The sequence below is a fragment of the Monodon monoceros genome, unplaced genomic scaffold (assembly GCF_005190385.1).
Source record: "Monodon monoceros isolate NGI ecotype Baffin Bay Population unplaced genomic scaffold, NGI_Narwhal_1 Super_Scaffold_11, whole genome shotgun sequence".
In the NCBI taxonomy this organism is placed as follows: Eukaryota; Metazoa; Chordata; class Mammalia; order Artiodactyla; family Monodontidae; genus Monodon; species Monodon monoceros.
This window is the reverse complement of record NW_021703767.1, coordinates 56,204,978-56,220,427: the sequence shown is the minus strand read 5'-3', so window position 1 is coordinate 56,220,427 and position 15,450 is coordinate 56,204,978. Positions and strand designations below refer to the sequence as shown.

Below are 15,450 nucleotides of genomic sequence, written 5' to 3'. Positions count from 1 at the left end.
GAAGACGACTTATAATACCCTAAAAATCACCCCTACTAAAATAATCAGGAGACCAAAGCAAACTAAGCACATTTGCCATTGTTTTTCAATATTATTGAATCCTTAACATAGCCCTGAAAAAGTTTTAGTAAACATGCTTTTTTTGCAGTAGTTGACAATTTTAGAGAAAAAGAAGTGCTCCCCACCCCACTACCATCCTCCTTTGTTAATAGAGAGCTTTTGGTTTTGCTTTTGTTTCTTTTACTTGCTTATGTTATTTATTTGCTTTGTTTTGATTTTCTTATAAGCATTTTGAATATCTTTCATTTTGGTTATACATTAGATCTTAACTTTCTCAAATTTTAATCAAAATGCTATTTTCGGTGTTATTTTAATTATAAACAAACTCTTACTCCTTGGCCTGTTTTCTACCAAAGTGAAACAAGTTGTGGCATTTAATATTTAATTAAAAAGTACTTTGGGGCTTCCCTGGTGGCACAGTGGTTGAGAGTCCGCCTGCCGATGCAGGGGACACGGGTTCGTGCTCTGGTCTGGGAAGATCCCACATGCTGCAGAGCGGCTGGGCCCATGAGCCATGGCCGCTGAGCCTGCGCGGCCGGAGCCTGTGCTCCACAACGGGAGAGGCCACAACAGTGAGAGGCCCACGTACCACAAAAAAAAGTACCTTGAACTACATTGTATACCTTTAAACTGGTTTCTCACTCTCCCAGTTAGCAACACATCTTGCTTGAACACTGTGATTCTCAACTCACAAAAATAAAGTCCTAAAAAGATATTTTACCAGTTACCCAAATATTTATTCTATATTTAATTCATTTTTTCAACAAATATTTCTTGAATAATTATCATATGCAAGGCACCATGCTAAGCACCGGTCATTCTGGGAATAAAATAAACGTGGTACCCTCCTCTCAGAGTTTACAAGCCAATGAGAAAGAGAAAGAATAGTCAAGATAACTAATAAATAAATATAAATTTTCAAACTGTAAAAATTTCTGTGGGGGGAATTTCAGTGACAGAAAAGTGGGGATTTAACACAAATGAAAGTATTAGAAAGTGGTGCTGATCAGGTATCACTTGAACTGAAACTGAAGGGATGGAAAGGAGTTAGTCATTGAAAACAGGAAGTAAAAGAGCTTCAGGAAAAGAGAGTCACCTGTACAAATAGATGTCTCCAGTGTGGATTACAGCTGGGCATCTCTGAAACATTAAAGATGTCCAGGTTGATAGGGACATGGTAGTCAAGGAACGAGGAGATAAGGTTGAAGAGGTAAGCAGGGAGTCTGTAGTTTATTATAAAGGATTCAGATTTTTTTTTCCCCTAAGTACAAAGTAAACCTTCGGAAAATGTTTTAAGTTGGGAAGTGACATAACCAGATTCACACATCCAGATATAAAGTTGTAGATATGTACACATACATACATATATTAAATTTTTAATCACTATACTTGTTCTTTGGAAATGGATTGGAGATAGACAACTATGGAAGCAGAGAGGCCTTTTGGGAGACTATTCTAGAAGTTCTGCTGAGAGATCATGGGCACTTGGACAAGGATGGTGGCAGCAGGGATGGGAGGAATAGACCAAATTCAATAGATATTTTGGAGGCAAAAATTAAAGAAATTTCTGAGAGATTGGATGTGGAAGATGAGGGAGAGAAAGGAAACAAGGGACACTGTATCTTTCATCCACTTGGATCGGAAGAGATTGAGTGACTATGAGGCTGAGACTTAAAAATTTAAAAAGAAGTATGTAGAGTTTGGAGTTGTAGAAGGAAAAGCAGCTGTCCTTTAGCAAAAGAAATGTTCTCCTAATGTCTGCATTAAATACAAGGTGAAAATCAGTAACAAGAGCCTTCTTAGTTTGAATTTGCACCTTAGCACCCAAGTTTGCAGCTCCTTCAGCCACTCTTAATGATTTAAAGAACCTTGGGAATTCCCTGGTGGTCCAGTGGTCAGGACTCGGCACTTTCACTGCCAGGCCCAGGTTCAATCTCTGGTTGGGGAACTAACATCTCACAAGCCACGGGGTGCAGCCAAAAAACTAAAAAAAAAATAAAGAACGTTTACACAACTCTGATATCAAGAGTCATGGCTACCCAAAAGGTAAGGAAGTGCTTAAAAAAGGTTGGGGACAAAAAAAAAAAAAAAAAAAAGGATGGGGACATGTCAAAAGAACAAATGAGGCTCTGCAGCAAATGTGTCCTTTCTTTTTTTAAGTTAGAGTTGATATGGCTAACATAATATGGGTTCCCAAGGATGCCCACATCCTAATCCCTGTGAATATGTTGCTTTACACGATAAAAGTGATTTTTCAGATGTGATTAAGTTAAACATCTTGACAGTGGGAGATTATCCTGGATTATGCATGTGGGCCCAACATAATCACAAAGGCTTTTTAAGAGGAAGGCAGGAGGGTCAGGATCAGAGAGGAGATATGACAACAGAGGCAGAGGTAGGATTGATGCAGGGCCACAAGCCAAGGAATGTGGTCAGCCTTTAGAAGCTAGAAAAGACAATAAAACCAATTCTCCCCAAGAGCATCCAGAAGGAACGCAAGCCTCCTGATGCCTTGATTTTAGCCCAAGATTAATTTTTGGACATCTGACCTCCCGAACTGTAAGAGAATAAATGTGTGTTGCTTTAAGCCACTGAGTTTGGGATACTTTGTTACAGAAGCAATAGGAAAGAAAGCAGTTAGCTTTCTGGCACATGACTGAAAGCCTCCTAATCCTATGAACAATTCAAAACCAGGTATGCAGTAAGCAGATCGACCTCCTGGATAGATCCCCACGCTCACGAAAAAATACAGAGCCTCTGGAGTGAGGTTATTAAAAATGTGATTGCAGTTTCAAATTTGATTTTTAAATGGAATCGAGATTGACTTTTTTTTTTTGGGTTCGCGGGCCCCTCACTGTTGTGGCCTCTCCCGTTGCGGAGCACAGGCTCCGGACGTGCAGGCTCAGCGGCCACGGCTCACGGGCCCAGTCGCTCTGCGGCATGTGGGACCTTCCCAGACCGGGGCACGAACCCGTATCCCCTGCATCGGCAGGTGGACTCTCAACCACTGCACCACCAGGGAAGCCCGAGATTGACTTTTGATGGTATAGTTATTTTGAGTATATTTGACCACCACAGAACAATTGTTCTTCCAAACAAAATAAAGGTGCTCCTATTGGAACCAATATAGATTTCCTGCAGATCTTGTTAAATATCTACATTGATAATCACCACAAAGTCAAAAAAGTACAGAAGAAAACTCCTATAGGGCATTTACTAAAAATGTTAAGTTGATTAGAGGAATGTTTTAAGAGTATGAGGTCAATCAAGAATGTAAACTTTAGGGGCCTTGCCTGGTGGCACAGTGGTTGAGAATCCGCCTGCCGATGCAGGGGACACGGAGTCGTGCCCCGGTCCAGGAAGATCCCACATGCCGCAGAGCGGCTGGGCCCGGTGAGCCATGGCCGCTGAGCCTGCGCGTCCGGAGCCTGTGCTCCGCAACGGGAGAGGCCACAGCAGTGAGAGGCCCGCGTAACGCAAAAAAAAAAGAATGTAAACTTTATAATGAATGACCTCAAGGTTGACTTCTAGTTTTCTTTTATGTTGACCTGTCCTTCAAAGGAAAGTGAGACAATTTTTTAGAATAGAAAGAGGCAAGTGTTGGGAATATTGGGGAACAGTCTTCTAATAGAAAGAACATGAAGGGAAAAGTCAGTCATGTATCCATGGCTTGAAGGGAAAAGAGAGTAAATTAGAGAGAGAAGGACTGGAGTTGTACACCTCACAACCCTGCCCATGAGTCCTCTGCTTGGCCATCTGTCCCCTTCCTCAACTCTTATCTCAAATTTAATGTGGAAAATAAGAAAAAAAGACCAAGAGGTAAAGAAGAAAAAAATAGCATGATGGAAGGATAATTCTATTTATTTTCAGCAACTTCAATTTGGACAAGGCTGCCCTACCAAAGCACTCAATTGGTTGAAGGGAAAAAGTGAACAAAGGAAGAATCTAAAGGACAGTAGAAGCATAAAAGATCAATTAACTTCCTCATACAGTCTAGAAACAATGAATCTCAAAGGAATAATCCAGAAATATTCTTTTATTTGTTCATTTAGCAGTATGTCCAGTTGTTACTATCCCAGAGGCTGGGGACATGGGGAGGGGGAAGATTGAGATTAGGGAGTAGACAAGCTAGCCCTTCCCTGTGGGAACAGGGACCTGATCATTCTTATTCACCGTTGCATACCCAGCACCGAGACATAACAGGTGCTCAATAAACATGGGCTAAATGAAGAAGAAATACAGTGAAGTCAAGGCTAGCCATTCTTACAGAGAAAAGACAGAAAATGAAAGAGTTGATACAACACATGATACTGATCAAGTCAATGATACAGGTAATATTTATCTTGGGGTAAGAGAGCAGAGAATTTTGTTGTTTCACACCTGAAATAGCAGTGTTTAGTAGCCATTCCCCTACATGTTAACCTAGCAGTTCTCACTGTATTGGGAGCACTGCTGGTATGTCAGTGCCTAAAATGGCACTGTCCAATACAGTAGCCATTAGTCACAGATGGCTATTCAGATTTAAACTAATTAACATTTAATTTAATTTAAAATTCTGTTACTCATTTGCATTAGCCACAGTTCAATAGCCACAGGAGCCTAGTGGCTACTATCATCATAGAAAATTCGATTGTACAGCTCTCTTCCATACCATGCTACATTAAAACATAAAAGTAGCCAGAATTTTATAAATGAGAGAAATAAGACATGATGTATACATACATACACACACACACACAGAGAGAGAGAGAGAGAGAGAGAGAGAGAGAGAGAGAGCGCTAAATCGTTCCATATCAACTCAGCATCTAGAGGAGGCAAATCAACTTTGTTTCTGATAAATCTCACTTCCTCCCAAATACAGCTGAACCTTGAACCACCCAGGTTTGAACAGCATGGGTTTACTTATATACAGATTTTTTTCAATAAATATATTGGAAAATTTCTTGGAGATTTGAGACAATTTGAAAAAAATTCATAGACAAACTATATAGCTTAAAATATCAAAAAATTAAGAAAAAATTAAGTATGTCACAAATGCATAAAATATATGTAGGAACTAGCCTATTTTATCATTTACTGCCATAAAATATACACATATCCATTATTAAAAAGTTAAAATTTATCAAAACTTATGCACATAAACACTTACAGATTATTAATTCATTAGTGTATGTGCTAGGCTACCATGAAGCAACTGTGTAAATTACTAGGCTACCATAAAGCAATCATATAGCTGCTTCTTCATTATCAATGCAAGAATCATTATACCTGTAAATAAATATGAATTTCTTTTTCACATTATTTTTTTTTCATTGTTTTTTTTTTTGGTCGTGCCACACAGCATGCCTAATCTTAGCTCCCCGACCAGGGATCAAAAAAGTGCCCCTTGCAGTGGAAGCTCGGAGTCCTGACCACTCGACCACCAGGGAATTCCAATTTATTTCATTTCTGATGTCTAGTGTTAGTAGTACATATAACATCTACAGTTTTTTGTATCATTTAAGACAATAATGGGAGCTACAGTCGACAAGATGCTAGCAGGGGGCATGAGGATGGTTCAGTCCTCTCCCCACCCCCTGTGATGCTTCCCCTGGAGTGGCAGACCCTTCCCTTTTCAGGAACCCCTCCTCACCCAGTAATATTCACTTTCCTCTCTTCCCAGAGATTTCCTGATTCTCCGAGGATTCATAGACTTCACAGCTGATGAGGTGGACCTGATTTCAGCCCTGACTTGGAAGATCATGCTGAAGACGCCACTCATCTCCTCCCCCATGGACACTGTGACAGAGGCTGACATGACCATCGCAATGGCTCTGATGGGCAGTATCGGTTTCATTCACCACAACTGCACTCCAGAGTTCCAGGCCAACGAGGTCCAGAAGGTCAAGAAGTTTGAACAGAGCTTCATCACGCCTGTGGTGCTGAGTCCCTCACACACCGTGGGCGAGGCGCTGGACGCCAAGATCCAGCATGGCTTCTCCGGCATCCCCATCACTGAGACGGGCACCAGCAAGCTGGTGGGCCTCGTCACCTCCCAAGACATCGACTCCCTCACCGAGAAGGACCACACACCCTCCTCAGTGAGGTGATGACACCGTGGAATGAGCTGGTGGTGGCTCTAGTGGGTATGACACGGAAAGAGGCAAATGAGATCCTGCAGCACAGCAAGAAAGGGAAGCTGCCCATTGTCAATGATCAAGACGAGCTAGTGGCCATCATTGCCCGCACCGACCTGAAGAAGAACCAGGACTACCCTCTGGCCTCCAAGGATTCCCACAAGCAGATGCTGTGTGGGGCGGCCATGGGTACCCATGAGGATGACAAATACCACCTGGACCTGCTCACCCAGGCGAGTGCCGACATCATAGTGCTGAACTCATCCCAAGGGGACTCTGTGTATCAGATCGCCATGGTGCACCACATCAAGCAGAAGTACCCCCACCTCCAGGTGACTGGGGGAAATGTGACAGCAGCTCAGGCCAAGAACCTGATTGACGCTGGTGTGGATGGGCTGCGTGTGGGCATGGGCTGTGGCTCCATCTGCATCACCCAAGAAGTGATGTCCTGTCGTCGGCCCCAGGGCACTGCCACGTACAAGGTGGCTGAGTACACCCGGCGCTTCGGGGTGCCAGTCATAGCCGATGGTGGCATCCAGACCGTGGAGCATGTGGTCAAGGCCCTGGCCCCTGGAGCTTCCACAGTGATGATGGGCTCCCTGCTCGCCGCCACCACAGAGGCCCCTGGAGAGTACTTCTTCTCGGATGGCGTGAGGCTCAAGAAGTACCAGGGTATGGGCTCGCTGGACGCCATGGAGAAGAGCAGCAGCAGCCAGAAGCGCTACTTCAGTGAGGGAGATAAGGTGAAGGTCACGCAGGGCATCGCACGCTCCATCCAGGACAAAGGCTCCATTCAGAAGTTCGTGCCCTACCTCACAGTGGGATCCAGCACGGCTGCCACGATTTTGGTGCCCGTAGCCTGTCTGTGCTGAGGTCCATGTACTCAGGAGAGCTCAAGTTTGAGAAGCAGGCCATGTCAGCTCAGATGAAGGGTGGTGTCCACGGCCTGCACTCTTACAAGAAGCGGCTGTACTGAGGACGGTGGTGGAGGCCAAGGTGGCAGAGGGCTTGTGTCCCAGGGTCCCTCTTTGGGCACAGCCTCCCTCCATAACTGAGATGTCCACAGATTTGCACTACTGGTTACCCAGCACCTTTCCAGGGAGACAGGAGGGGAGGCCCTGAGGCTCTGTGGCCCCTCTCTGGGCTTCCGCCACAGGTTCAGGACTGCTCCCAGGCCGGGCTGCCCTGGGAGCCCCCCCAGGTTCCTCCTTCTTCAGTTCCCCTGAGCCCAGCCAGCCTAGGCTCTCAAGCCCTGCGCCTGCCTCAGGTCTTTCTCATTGCAGTCTGCTCCAGCTCGGCTCCCACCCCGGGACAGGTGGCCCCCCCGGCTTCTCCTATAGGGCACCTCCCTCCCTAGCCCCACCCCAGAAATGGTGCTCTCCTGGCCCTGCCTCTGGCCCCTTCCTGGGCTGCTGCCCCCTCAGCCATGTGGCACTTCTGGGTTCCTGACCTAGGCCAGAGGAAGGTCTCTGCCCCCTTCCCCTGGCCCTGGACTATCCAGGCCCTGCTCCTCAGGCCACCCCATCCCTGGCCCTGATTCACCCCCGTGCCCAGGTGTACCATTCCTGTCCTCTCCTCTCAGCTGCAGTTGAAGGTTTTAACTTTGCACACTTTGGGGTCACAGTTGCATCATTGTATGTTAAATAATCTGAATAAATCAAGAGGTTTCAATGCCTCCACAAAAAAAAAATAATAATAATAATGAGGTAGGTACTAACAGATGATTCATCTTGTAAACAGATGACATAAACCTATGGTATCGCTAAATAAAGTACAGTACAATAAGGGCATTTTCTATTCCTTATAATTTTCTTAATAACATTTCCTTCTCTCTAGCTTACTTTATTGTAAGAATACTGTATATAATACATGTAACATACAAAACATGTGTTCACAGACTGTTTATCAGTAAGGCTTCCGGTCAACAGTTGGCTATTAGTAGTCAAGTTTTGGGGGAGTCAAGTTATATATGGATTTTCGACTGCACAAGGGGTCGGTCCCTCTCACACCCACATTGTTCAAGGGTCAAATGTATTTTTATTTATTAAGTTAGTAAAGATAATTTTGTACACATAGGTCTAGCAACCACTGGGAAACACTAAAACTATATATTATCACGTATTTTTACCCAGTCTTTCAAAACCCAATACCATCTTGTTTTTAAACATCATCTGTCATTCTTTTTTTAAAAAATTTTATTTATTTATTTGGCTGCATCAGGTCTTAGTTGCAGCAAGCGGGATCTTCATTGCGGTATGTGGGATCTTTTGTTGCAGTGCACAGGCTTCTCTCTAGTTGTGGCACGCAAGCTCAGTAGCTGCGGTGCGTGGGCTTAGTTGCCCTACAGCATGTTGGATCTTAGTTCCCCGACCAGGGATCGAACCCACGTCCCCTGCATTGGAAGGTGGATTCTTAACCACTGCACCACCAGGGAAGTCTCCCAATACAATCTTATCAAGCAATATCTGCCAAATCCTGACATTTGTGGACTTGCATACACCTGTTATGGACCCTGGTTGAAAACCTTGTAGCAAGTTGACAATTCACCTTTAGAATTCCCTGTGTGCTGGAATTTAGTAACTGATCTGTCAAGCTACAATTACCAAGCCAAAGTTGCATTTTATTTCCAAATGCCCATAGAAGCATTTTTATTCAAACTGGCAAGTCTCTGGTTTAAAAAAGTTATTCCTTAGATTCTGCACTTCATGAGGTTATCTAATAAACAGACATTGGTTCACCAATTAGATGAAATCTGCATTTTTCCTAAACCATAAAATGAGCTGACTGAGGTTTCGTTAGCTGGAAATCCCTTGGTAAATTATAAAAAGTGAGACATAAACAGGACAAGCACCATTGCATAATGACTAATTACAAAAGTGAATGACTTTATGACAAAATGAGAGGTTAATTTGAAAACGCACCTGGAAATGAAAAACAAAACAAAGCTTAAAATAAAAAGAAATATAATACACTAACTTGGATATATGTGTGTGTATATATATATATATGATTTAATAGCTGTATTTGTTAAATACAAAAGGAAAAGAGGGTCAGACTATGAGTAAATCTGGAAATACTTGCATATCCTCTTTGCCTTAATTAACTCATCCCTACAATGGATATCAGTGAGTTCTCTCTTCTTAATAAGGATTAAATAAGACCACCATGGAAATAAACTTGGGAAAGGATATAACCTTTGGAGAAAGTAGCACTAAATTATTTACAAACTGTCCAAGTTAAAAACAGTAGAAGATAAAGAACTCTAATTATGCAAGAGGTCAGTAGCTCTTTTGCAAACATGAACATAAAAGGACTTCCACAGGGACTGGCAAATCCTGGACCATTAAACATTCTCCTAAAAACCTAAAACCCTCACTTTGCAGAGGGAACACCAAGTGACCATTCTTTTTTTTTTTAAAAATAGATCTTTATTGGAGTATAATTGCTTCACAATACCATGTTAGTTTCTGTTGCACAGCAAAGCAAATCAGCCATATGCATAAGAAAGCACAAGAGATATTTTCAAATGGGCAATGTAATGAATGATATGATAAAGGTTTTTCATGCCTTACTAATTTTGATAATAGACGTCACATTTGATTAGCCTGGTTAAGTGTCCATTGTCAAGAGCAGCTTAGGTAGAGAGAAATGTCCTCTCTTACTGTCAAATTGTCACTTAGATTTATTTAGAATTTCATCCCTATTTAAAGTTCTCAGATCAGGGTAAAAATTAAAGGCCTTCCCGGGCTTCCCTGGTGGCGCAGTGGTTGGGAGTCCGCCTGCTGATGCAGGGGACACGGGCTCGTGCCCCGGTCCAGGAGGATCCCACATGCCGCGGAGGGGCTGGGCCCGTGAGCCATGGCCGCGGAGCCTGTGCGTCCGGAGCCTGTGCTCCGTCCGCAACGGGACAGGCCACAACAGTGAGAGGCCCACATACCGCAAAAAAATAAATAAATAAAATAAAGGCCTTCCCCCAAATGCTTTAAATACTGGAAGGGAACTCCAATATATAGTTATTGAAGGCAAAAAGGAATTTTAGTAACTTATTTTATAAAAATTTGACTTTGCATTTCTATCAAGAGGTAGAAGCAAGAACCTTGCCCCAAAGATTTGTTGTTAAAATACAGAACATGATACTTTCCTGCCAATGGACCTGCCTAGATGGCAGGGGGAAAAGAAACAACTAGAGTTCCTGCTATCCAATATTTGAGGCTAACTTAAATAAATCTCACTGGCATATAATAAAACAGTTTGTTTTATGCTCAACCACTATAACTCAAAAATAATAATAACTATCATTCATTGAGCAGTTAGTTTATGCCAGGCACAAGATTGAGTGCATTGCAAATATAATTAATGGCTGTATTAGATGGTTATTATTATCCCAATATTCAGATAAAAATATTGAGACTCAGAGTTTAAAACATACAGCATGGCCAAATCACTGGAAACCAGCAGAGATGGGATTTATCTAACACAGTCAAATCCCGACTCTAAAGTTTGGTTGTTCCTATATTGTTTCTTAAATTGTCCACAAAACATGTTTACGCATTTTTTTTTAATTTAGGAGGAAAACAGATTTTTATTCCCCAGTTTCCTTACTGTAAAGATGATATTGGGAGAATTCCCTGGCAGTCCAGTGGTTAGGACTCCACAATTCCACTGCAGGGGGCCTGGGTTTGATCCCTGGCCAGGGAACTAAGATCCCATAGGCCACCTGGGGTGCAGCCAAAAAAAGAAAAGAAAAGAAAAAAAAAACTTCAAAAATAAAATGGTATTGGTACTGTCTTCTTCGACTGATTCTCATGTAGGTTAAAATTGAAGTAGATATGTAAACCTGCTTTAAAAATTAACTTTTTGGGCTTCCTTGGTGGCACAATGGTTGAGAATCTGCCTGCCAATGCAGGGGACACGGGTTCGAGCCCTGGTCCAGGAAGATCCCACATGCCCCAGAGCAGCTAAGCCCGTGCGCCACAACTGCCGAGCCTGCGCTCTAGATCCCACGAGCCACAACTACTGAAGCCCGCGCACCTAGAGCCTGTGCTCTGCAACAAGAGAAGCCACTGCAATAAGAAGCCCGCAAGGAACGGTGGCCCCCCGCTCGCCACAACTAGAGAAAGCCTGCACGCAGCAACACAGCCAAAAATAAATAAGTAAAATAAATTAATTTAGTTAAAAAAAATTAACTTTTTCACAGGTCCTACGAAGGTCTTCTGCCCATCTCAATTCCCCTACAAAAAATGGTAAGGTTTGTTACCTCCAAGACGGAAAACAGCTGGATGTTAAGAAAGGGTAGAAAGGAAGATTTTCATTACATGCCCTTTTACTCTTCTGAACTACTTTAATCAAAAAAATAAATAAAATTTAATTAAAAATAATTTCTTCAAATGATCCATGTAGTAATAGATTATAGCTTGAGACATCAGTATGAATTCATGCCTGGCTTAATATAGGTACAGATGGTTACATATAGAAATATTCACAGATATGTGTATATACACAGCTTAGTATGCACGCATATATTTTTTGCTCTGTCAACTTAGAGGACCTAAAAAAAGTAAAGATACCCCTGTAGCAACAAGCATACCTAGTGCCCAGGTCTTGGTTTCTAATATGATTTTGCAATAAAAAGAAAGGGCTCCTTCGAGAAATGGCTGATTCTAAGACTGGGGCAAGAATTACAGAAGATGAGCCTAGAGCATTTTGTACTGTCAGAAAGTAGGGAAGTACTCAAAAAACCCAAAAAGCCACATAGATGGGTGTATATCGAATTAGTACAGAAACGAGTTCCCAGTGGCCAAAGCTGAAACAATTGGTAAAGAAAATAAAGTAGTACTGGATTATAAAGCAAAGTATAAAATAAATATCCAAGAGTCTACACTAACATAAATAAATGACAGAATAAAGTAACAAATGAGGGAGAAGAGACAAGTCTTTTGTGCAGAAGAATTCCAAATAATTTATGTAGATATTCTGCCCTGAAGGAGGGGGAATACACCTCCCCGTTCCTTAGGTGAGGACTGCAAATAGTGGCTTCCTTCCAAAGAGTACAGCATGGAAAGTGGGGAAAAGAATAACTTTACAGTAGAAAAACCTGAGAAACAAACACTACTTCAGCCAGGTGATCAAGCTCAACATCAACAGTCACAAATCATGTCAATAGTATGTAGCCTTGCTATGGTGAGATGACCACTTTACCTCTGTGGTCTTTCTCCCAGTAACCCACAATCCCAGTCTTATCATGAAAAAAATATCAAAGTCCAATAGTAGAACATCCTACAAAACATCTAACCAGAATTTCTCAAAAGTGTCAAGGTAATTGAAAACAAGGAAAATTTGAAAAGCTGCCATAACCAAGAGGAGTCTAAAGAGATATGACAACTAAATGTATGTAGAATCCTGAATGGGGTCCTAGAAAAGGGACATCAGGTTAAAAACTAAAGCAATATAAATGAACTATGAACAACAGTTAGTAGTCATGTATTGATATTGGTTCATTAATTATGACAAGTGTATTGTACTAATGAACAATAGTAATAACAGGGGAAACAAGGTGTGGGGTATTGGACTATCTACAATATCTACTATCATCTCAATTTTTTCTGTAAATCGAAAACTATTCTAAAAAATAAAATCTGTATTTAAAAATGAGAAAATATAAAACAATGGTTTTCAGATATTGGAAAACAGGCGTCACAGGGCAGTGACACTTGAGAGAAGGTAGACAAACAATGTAAACCCTAAGATTTCCCACCGCTCTTCCTACAGAGTATGTGCAAGCTGCAGCTCAGGAAGGGAGACCCTAACAAAAGCCACAGGTCCCTTGAGTCAAAGAGACTAAGTTCAGAGACTGGGGACTCCAAGATAGCTAGAATGTACAGAGCAGATCAGAGGGAGCTTCAGAGATCTGTAGAAAATTGCCCTTGATTTATCAGTTGTGTACTGATTAGAACATGTGTGGAAGAAGACTATCCAGAGCAAGGGAAAGAATACCAGAAGGAACAGGTAAAACAATACTACTCAAAACCATCTAAAGATTCAATGCAATCACTATCAAAATTCCTATAGCATTTTTTACAGAAATAGAAAAAACAATCTAAAAACATCTAAAATTCATATGAAACCAAAAGACCCTGAATAGCCAAAGCATCCTGAGAAAGAAGAACAAAGCTGAAGGCATCAGATTTCTTGATTTCAAACTATATTACAAAACTATAGTAACACTATGATATAGGAGTAAAACAATATGATAATGGAGTAAAAAGGGACACAAAGACCAATGGAACAGAATTAAGAACCTCAAAATAAACCATGTATTTACAGTCAACTAATATTTGACAAGGAAGCCAGGAATACTCAATGGAGAAATAATGGTCTCTTCAATAAATGGTGTTGGAATAAATGGATAATCACATGCAGAAAATAAAATTGGATCCCTGTCTTATACCTGTCATAAAAAAAATTAACTCAAAATATATTAAACACTTTTTTATAAGAAAATGGTTTATTTTAATTTTTATTTTATTTTTTATACAGCAGGTTCTTACTAGTTATCCATTTTATACATATTAGTGTATATATGTCAATCCGAATCTCCCAATTCATCACAACACCACCACCACCACTTTCCCCCCTGGGTGTCCATACGTTTGTTCTCTACATCTGTGTCTCACTTTCGGCCCTGCAAACCAGTTCACTTGTACCATTTTTCTAGGTTCCACATACATGCATTAATATATGGTATTTGTTTTTCTCTTTCTGACTTACTTCACTCTGTATGACAGTCTCTAGATTCATTCACGTCTCTACAAATGACTCAATTTCGTTCCTTTTTATGGCTGAGTAATATTCCATTGTATATACGTACCACTTCTTCTCTATCCATTCGTCTGTCAATGAGCATTTAGGTTACTTCCACATCCTGGCTACTGTAAATAGTGCTGCAATGAACACTGAGGTGCATGTGTCTTTTTGAATTATGGTTTTCTCTGGGTATATGCCCAGTAGTGGGGTGGCTGGGTCATATCGTAATTCTATTTTTAGTTTTTAAGAAATCTCCATACTGTTCTCCATAGTGGCTGTATCAATTTACATTCCCACCAACAGTGCAAGAGGGTTCCCTTTTCTCCACACCCTCTCCAGCATTAGTTGTTTGTAGATTTTCTGATGATGCCCATTCTAACTGGTGTGAGGTGATACCTCATTGTAGTTTTGATTTGCATTTCTCTAATAATTAGTGATGTTGAGCAGCTTTTCAGGTGCTTCTTGGCCATCTGTATCTCTTCCTTGGAGAAATGTCTATTTAGGTCTTCTGCCCATTTTTGGATTGGGTTGTTTATCTTTAATATTGAGCTACATGAGCTGTTTATATATTTTGGAGATTAATCCTTTGTCTGTTGATTCGTTACAAATATTTTCTCCCATTTTGAGGGTTGTCTCTTCGTCTTGTTTATAGTTTCCTTTGTTATGCAAAAGCTTTTAAGTTTAATTAGGTCCTTTTTTTTCTTTTGTAGTACGCGGGCCTCTCACTGTTGTGGCCTCTCCCGTTGCGGAGCACAGGCTCCAGACGCGCAGGCTCAGAGGCCATGGCTCACGGGCCTAGCCACTCCATGGCATGTGGGATCTTCCCGGACCGGGGCACGAACCCGTGTCCCCTGCATCAGCAGGCGGACTCTCAACCACTGCACCACCAGGGAAGCCCAAGGTCCTATTTTTTTATTTTTGTTTTTATTTCCATTACTCTAGGAGGTGGATCAAAAAAGATCTTGCTGTGATTTATGTCAAAGAGTGTTCTTCCTATGTTTTCCTCTACGAGTTTTATAGTGTCCAGTCTTATAGTTAGGTTTCTAATCAATTTTGAGTTTATTTTTGTGTATGGTGTTAGGGAGTTTTCTAATTACATTCTTTTACATGTAGCTGTCCAGTTTTCACAGCACACTTAGTGAAGAAACTGACCTCCATTGTATATCCTTGCCTCCTTTGTCATAGATTAGTTGACCATAGGTGCGTGGGTTTATCTCTGGGCTTTCTATCCTACTCCATTGATCAAAATTTCTGTTTTTCTGCCAGTACCATACTGTTTGATTACTTTACATTTGCAGGATACTCTTGAAGTCATGGAGTCTGATTCCTCCAGCTCCGTTTTTTCCCCTCAAGACCGTTTTGGCTATTCAGTCTCTGGTGTCTCTACACAAATTTTAAGACTTTTTGTTCTGGTTCTATAAAAATGCCATTGGTAATTTGATACGGATTGCAATGAATCTGTAGATGGCTT

At 41.5% G+C, this 15,450-nt stretch overlaps 1 protein-coding gene across 1 annotated transcript; it reads left to right on the top strand.

Annotated features, from left to right (window-relative positions):
- Positions 1-1,234: 1,234 nt before the first annotated feature.
- Positions 1,235-7,152, top strand: LOC114890274 (inosine-5'-monophosphate dehydrogenase 1-like). Its single transcript, XM_029213710.1, is given in 5 exon segments — positions 1,235-1,270; positions 1,474-1,712; positions 5,723-6,126; positions 6,129-6,989; positions 6,992-7,152. Coding segments are annotated over 5 exon segments (1,701 nt in total).
- The last annotated feature ends 8,298 nt before the right edge of the window (positions 7,153-15,450 follow it).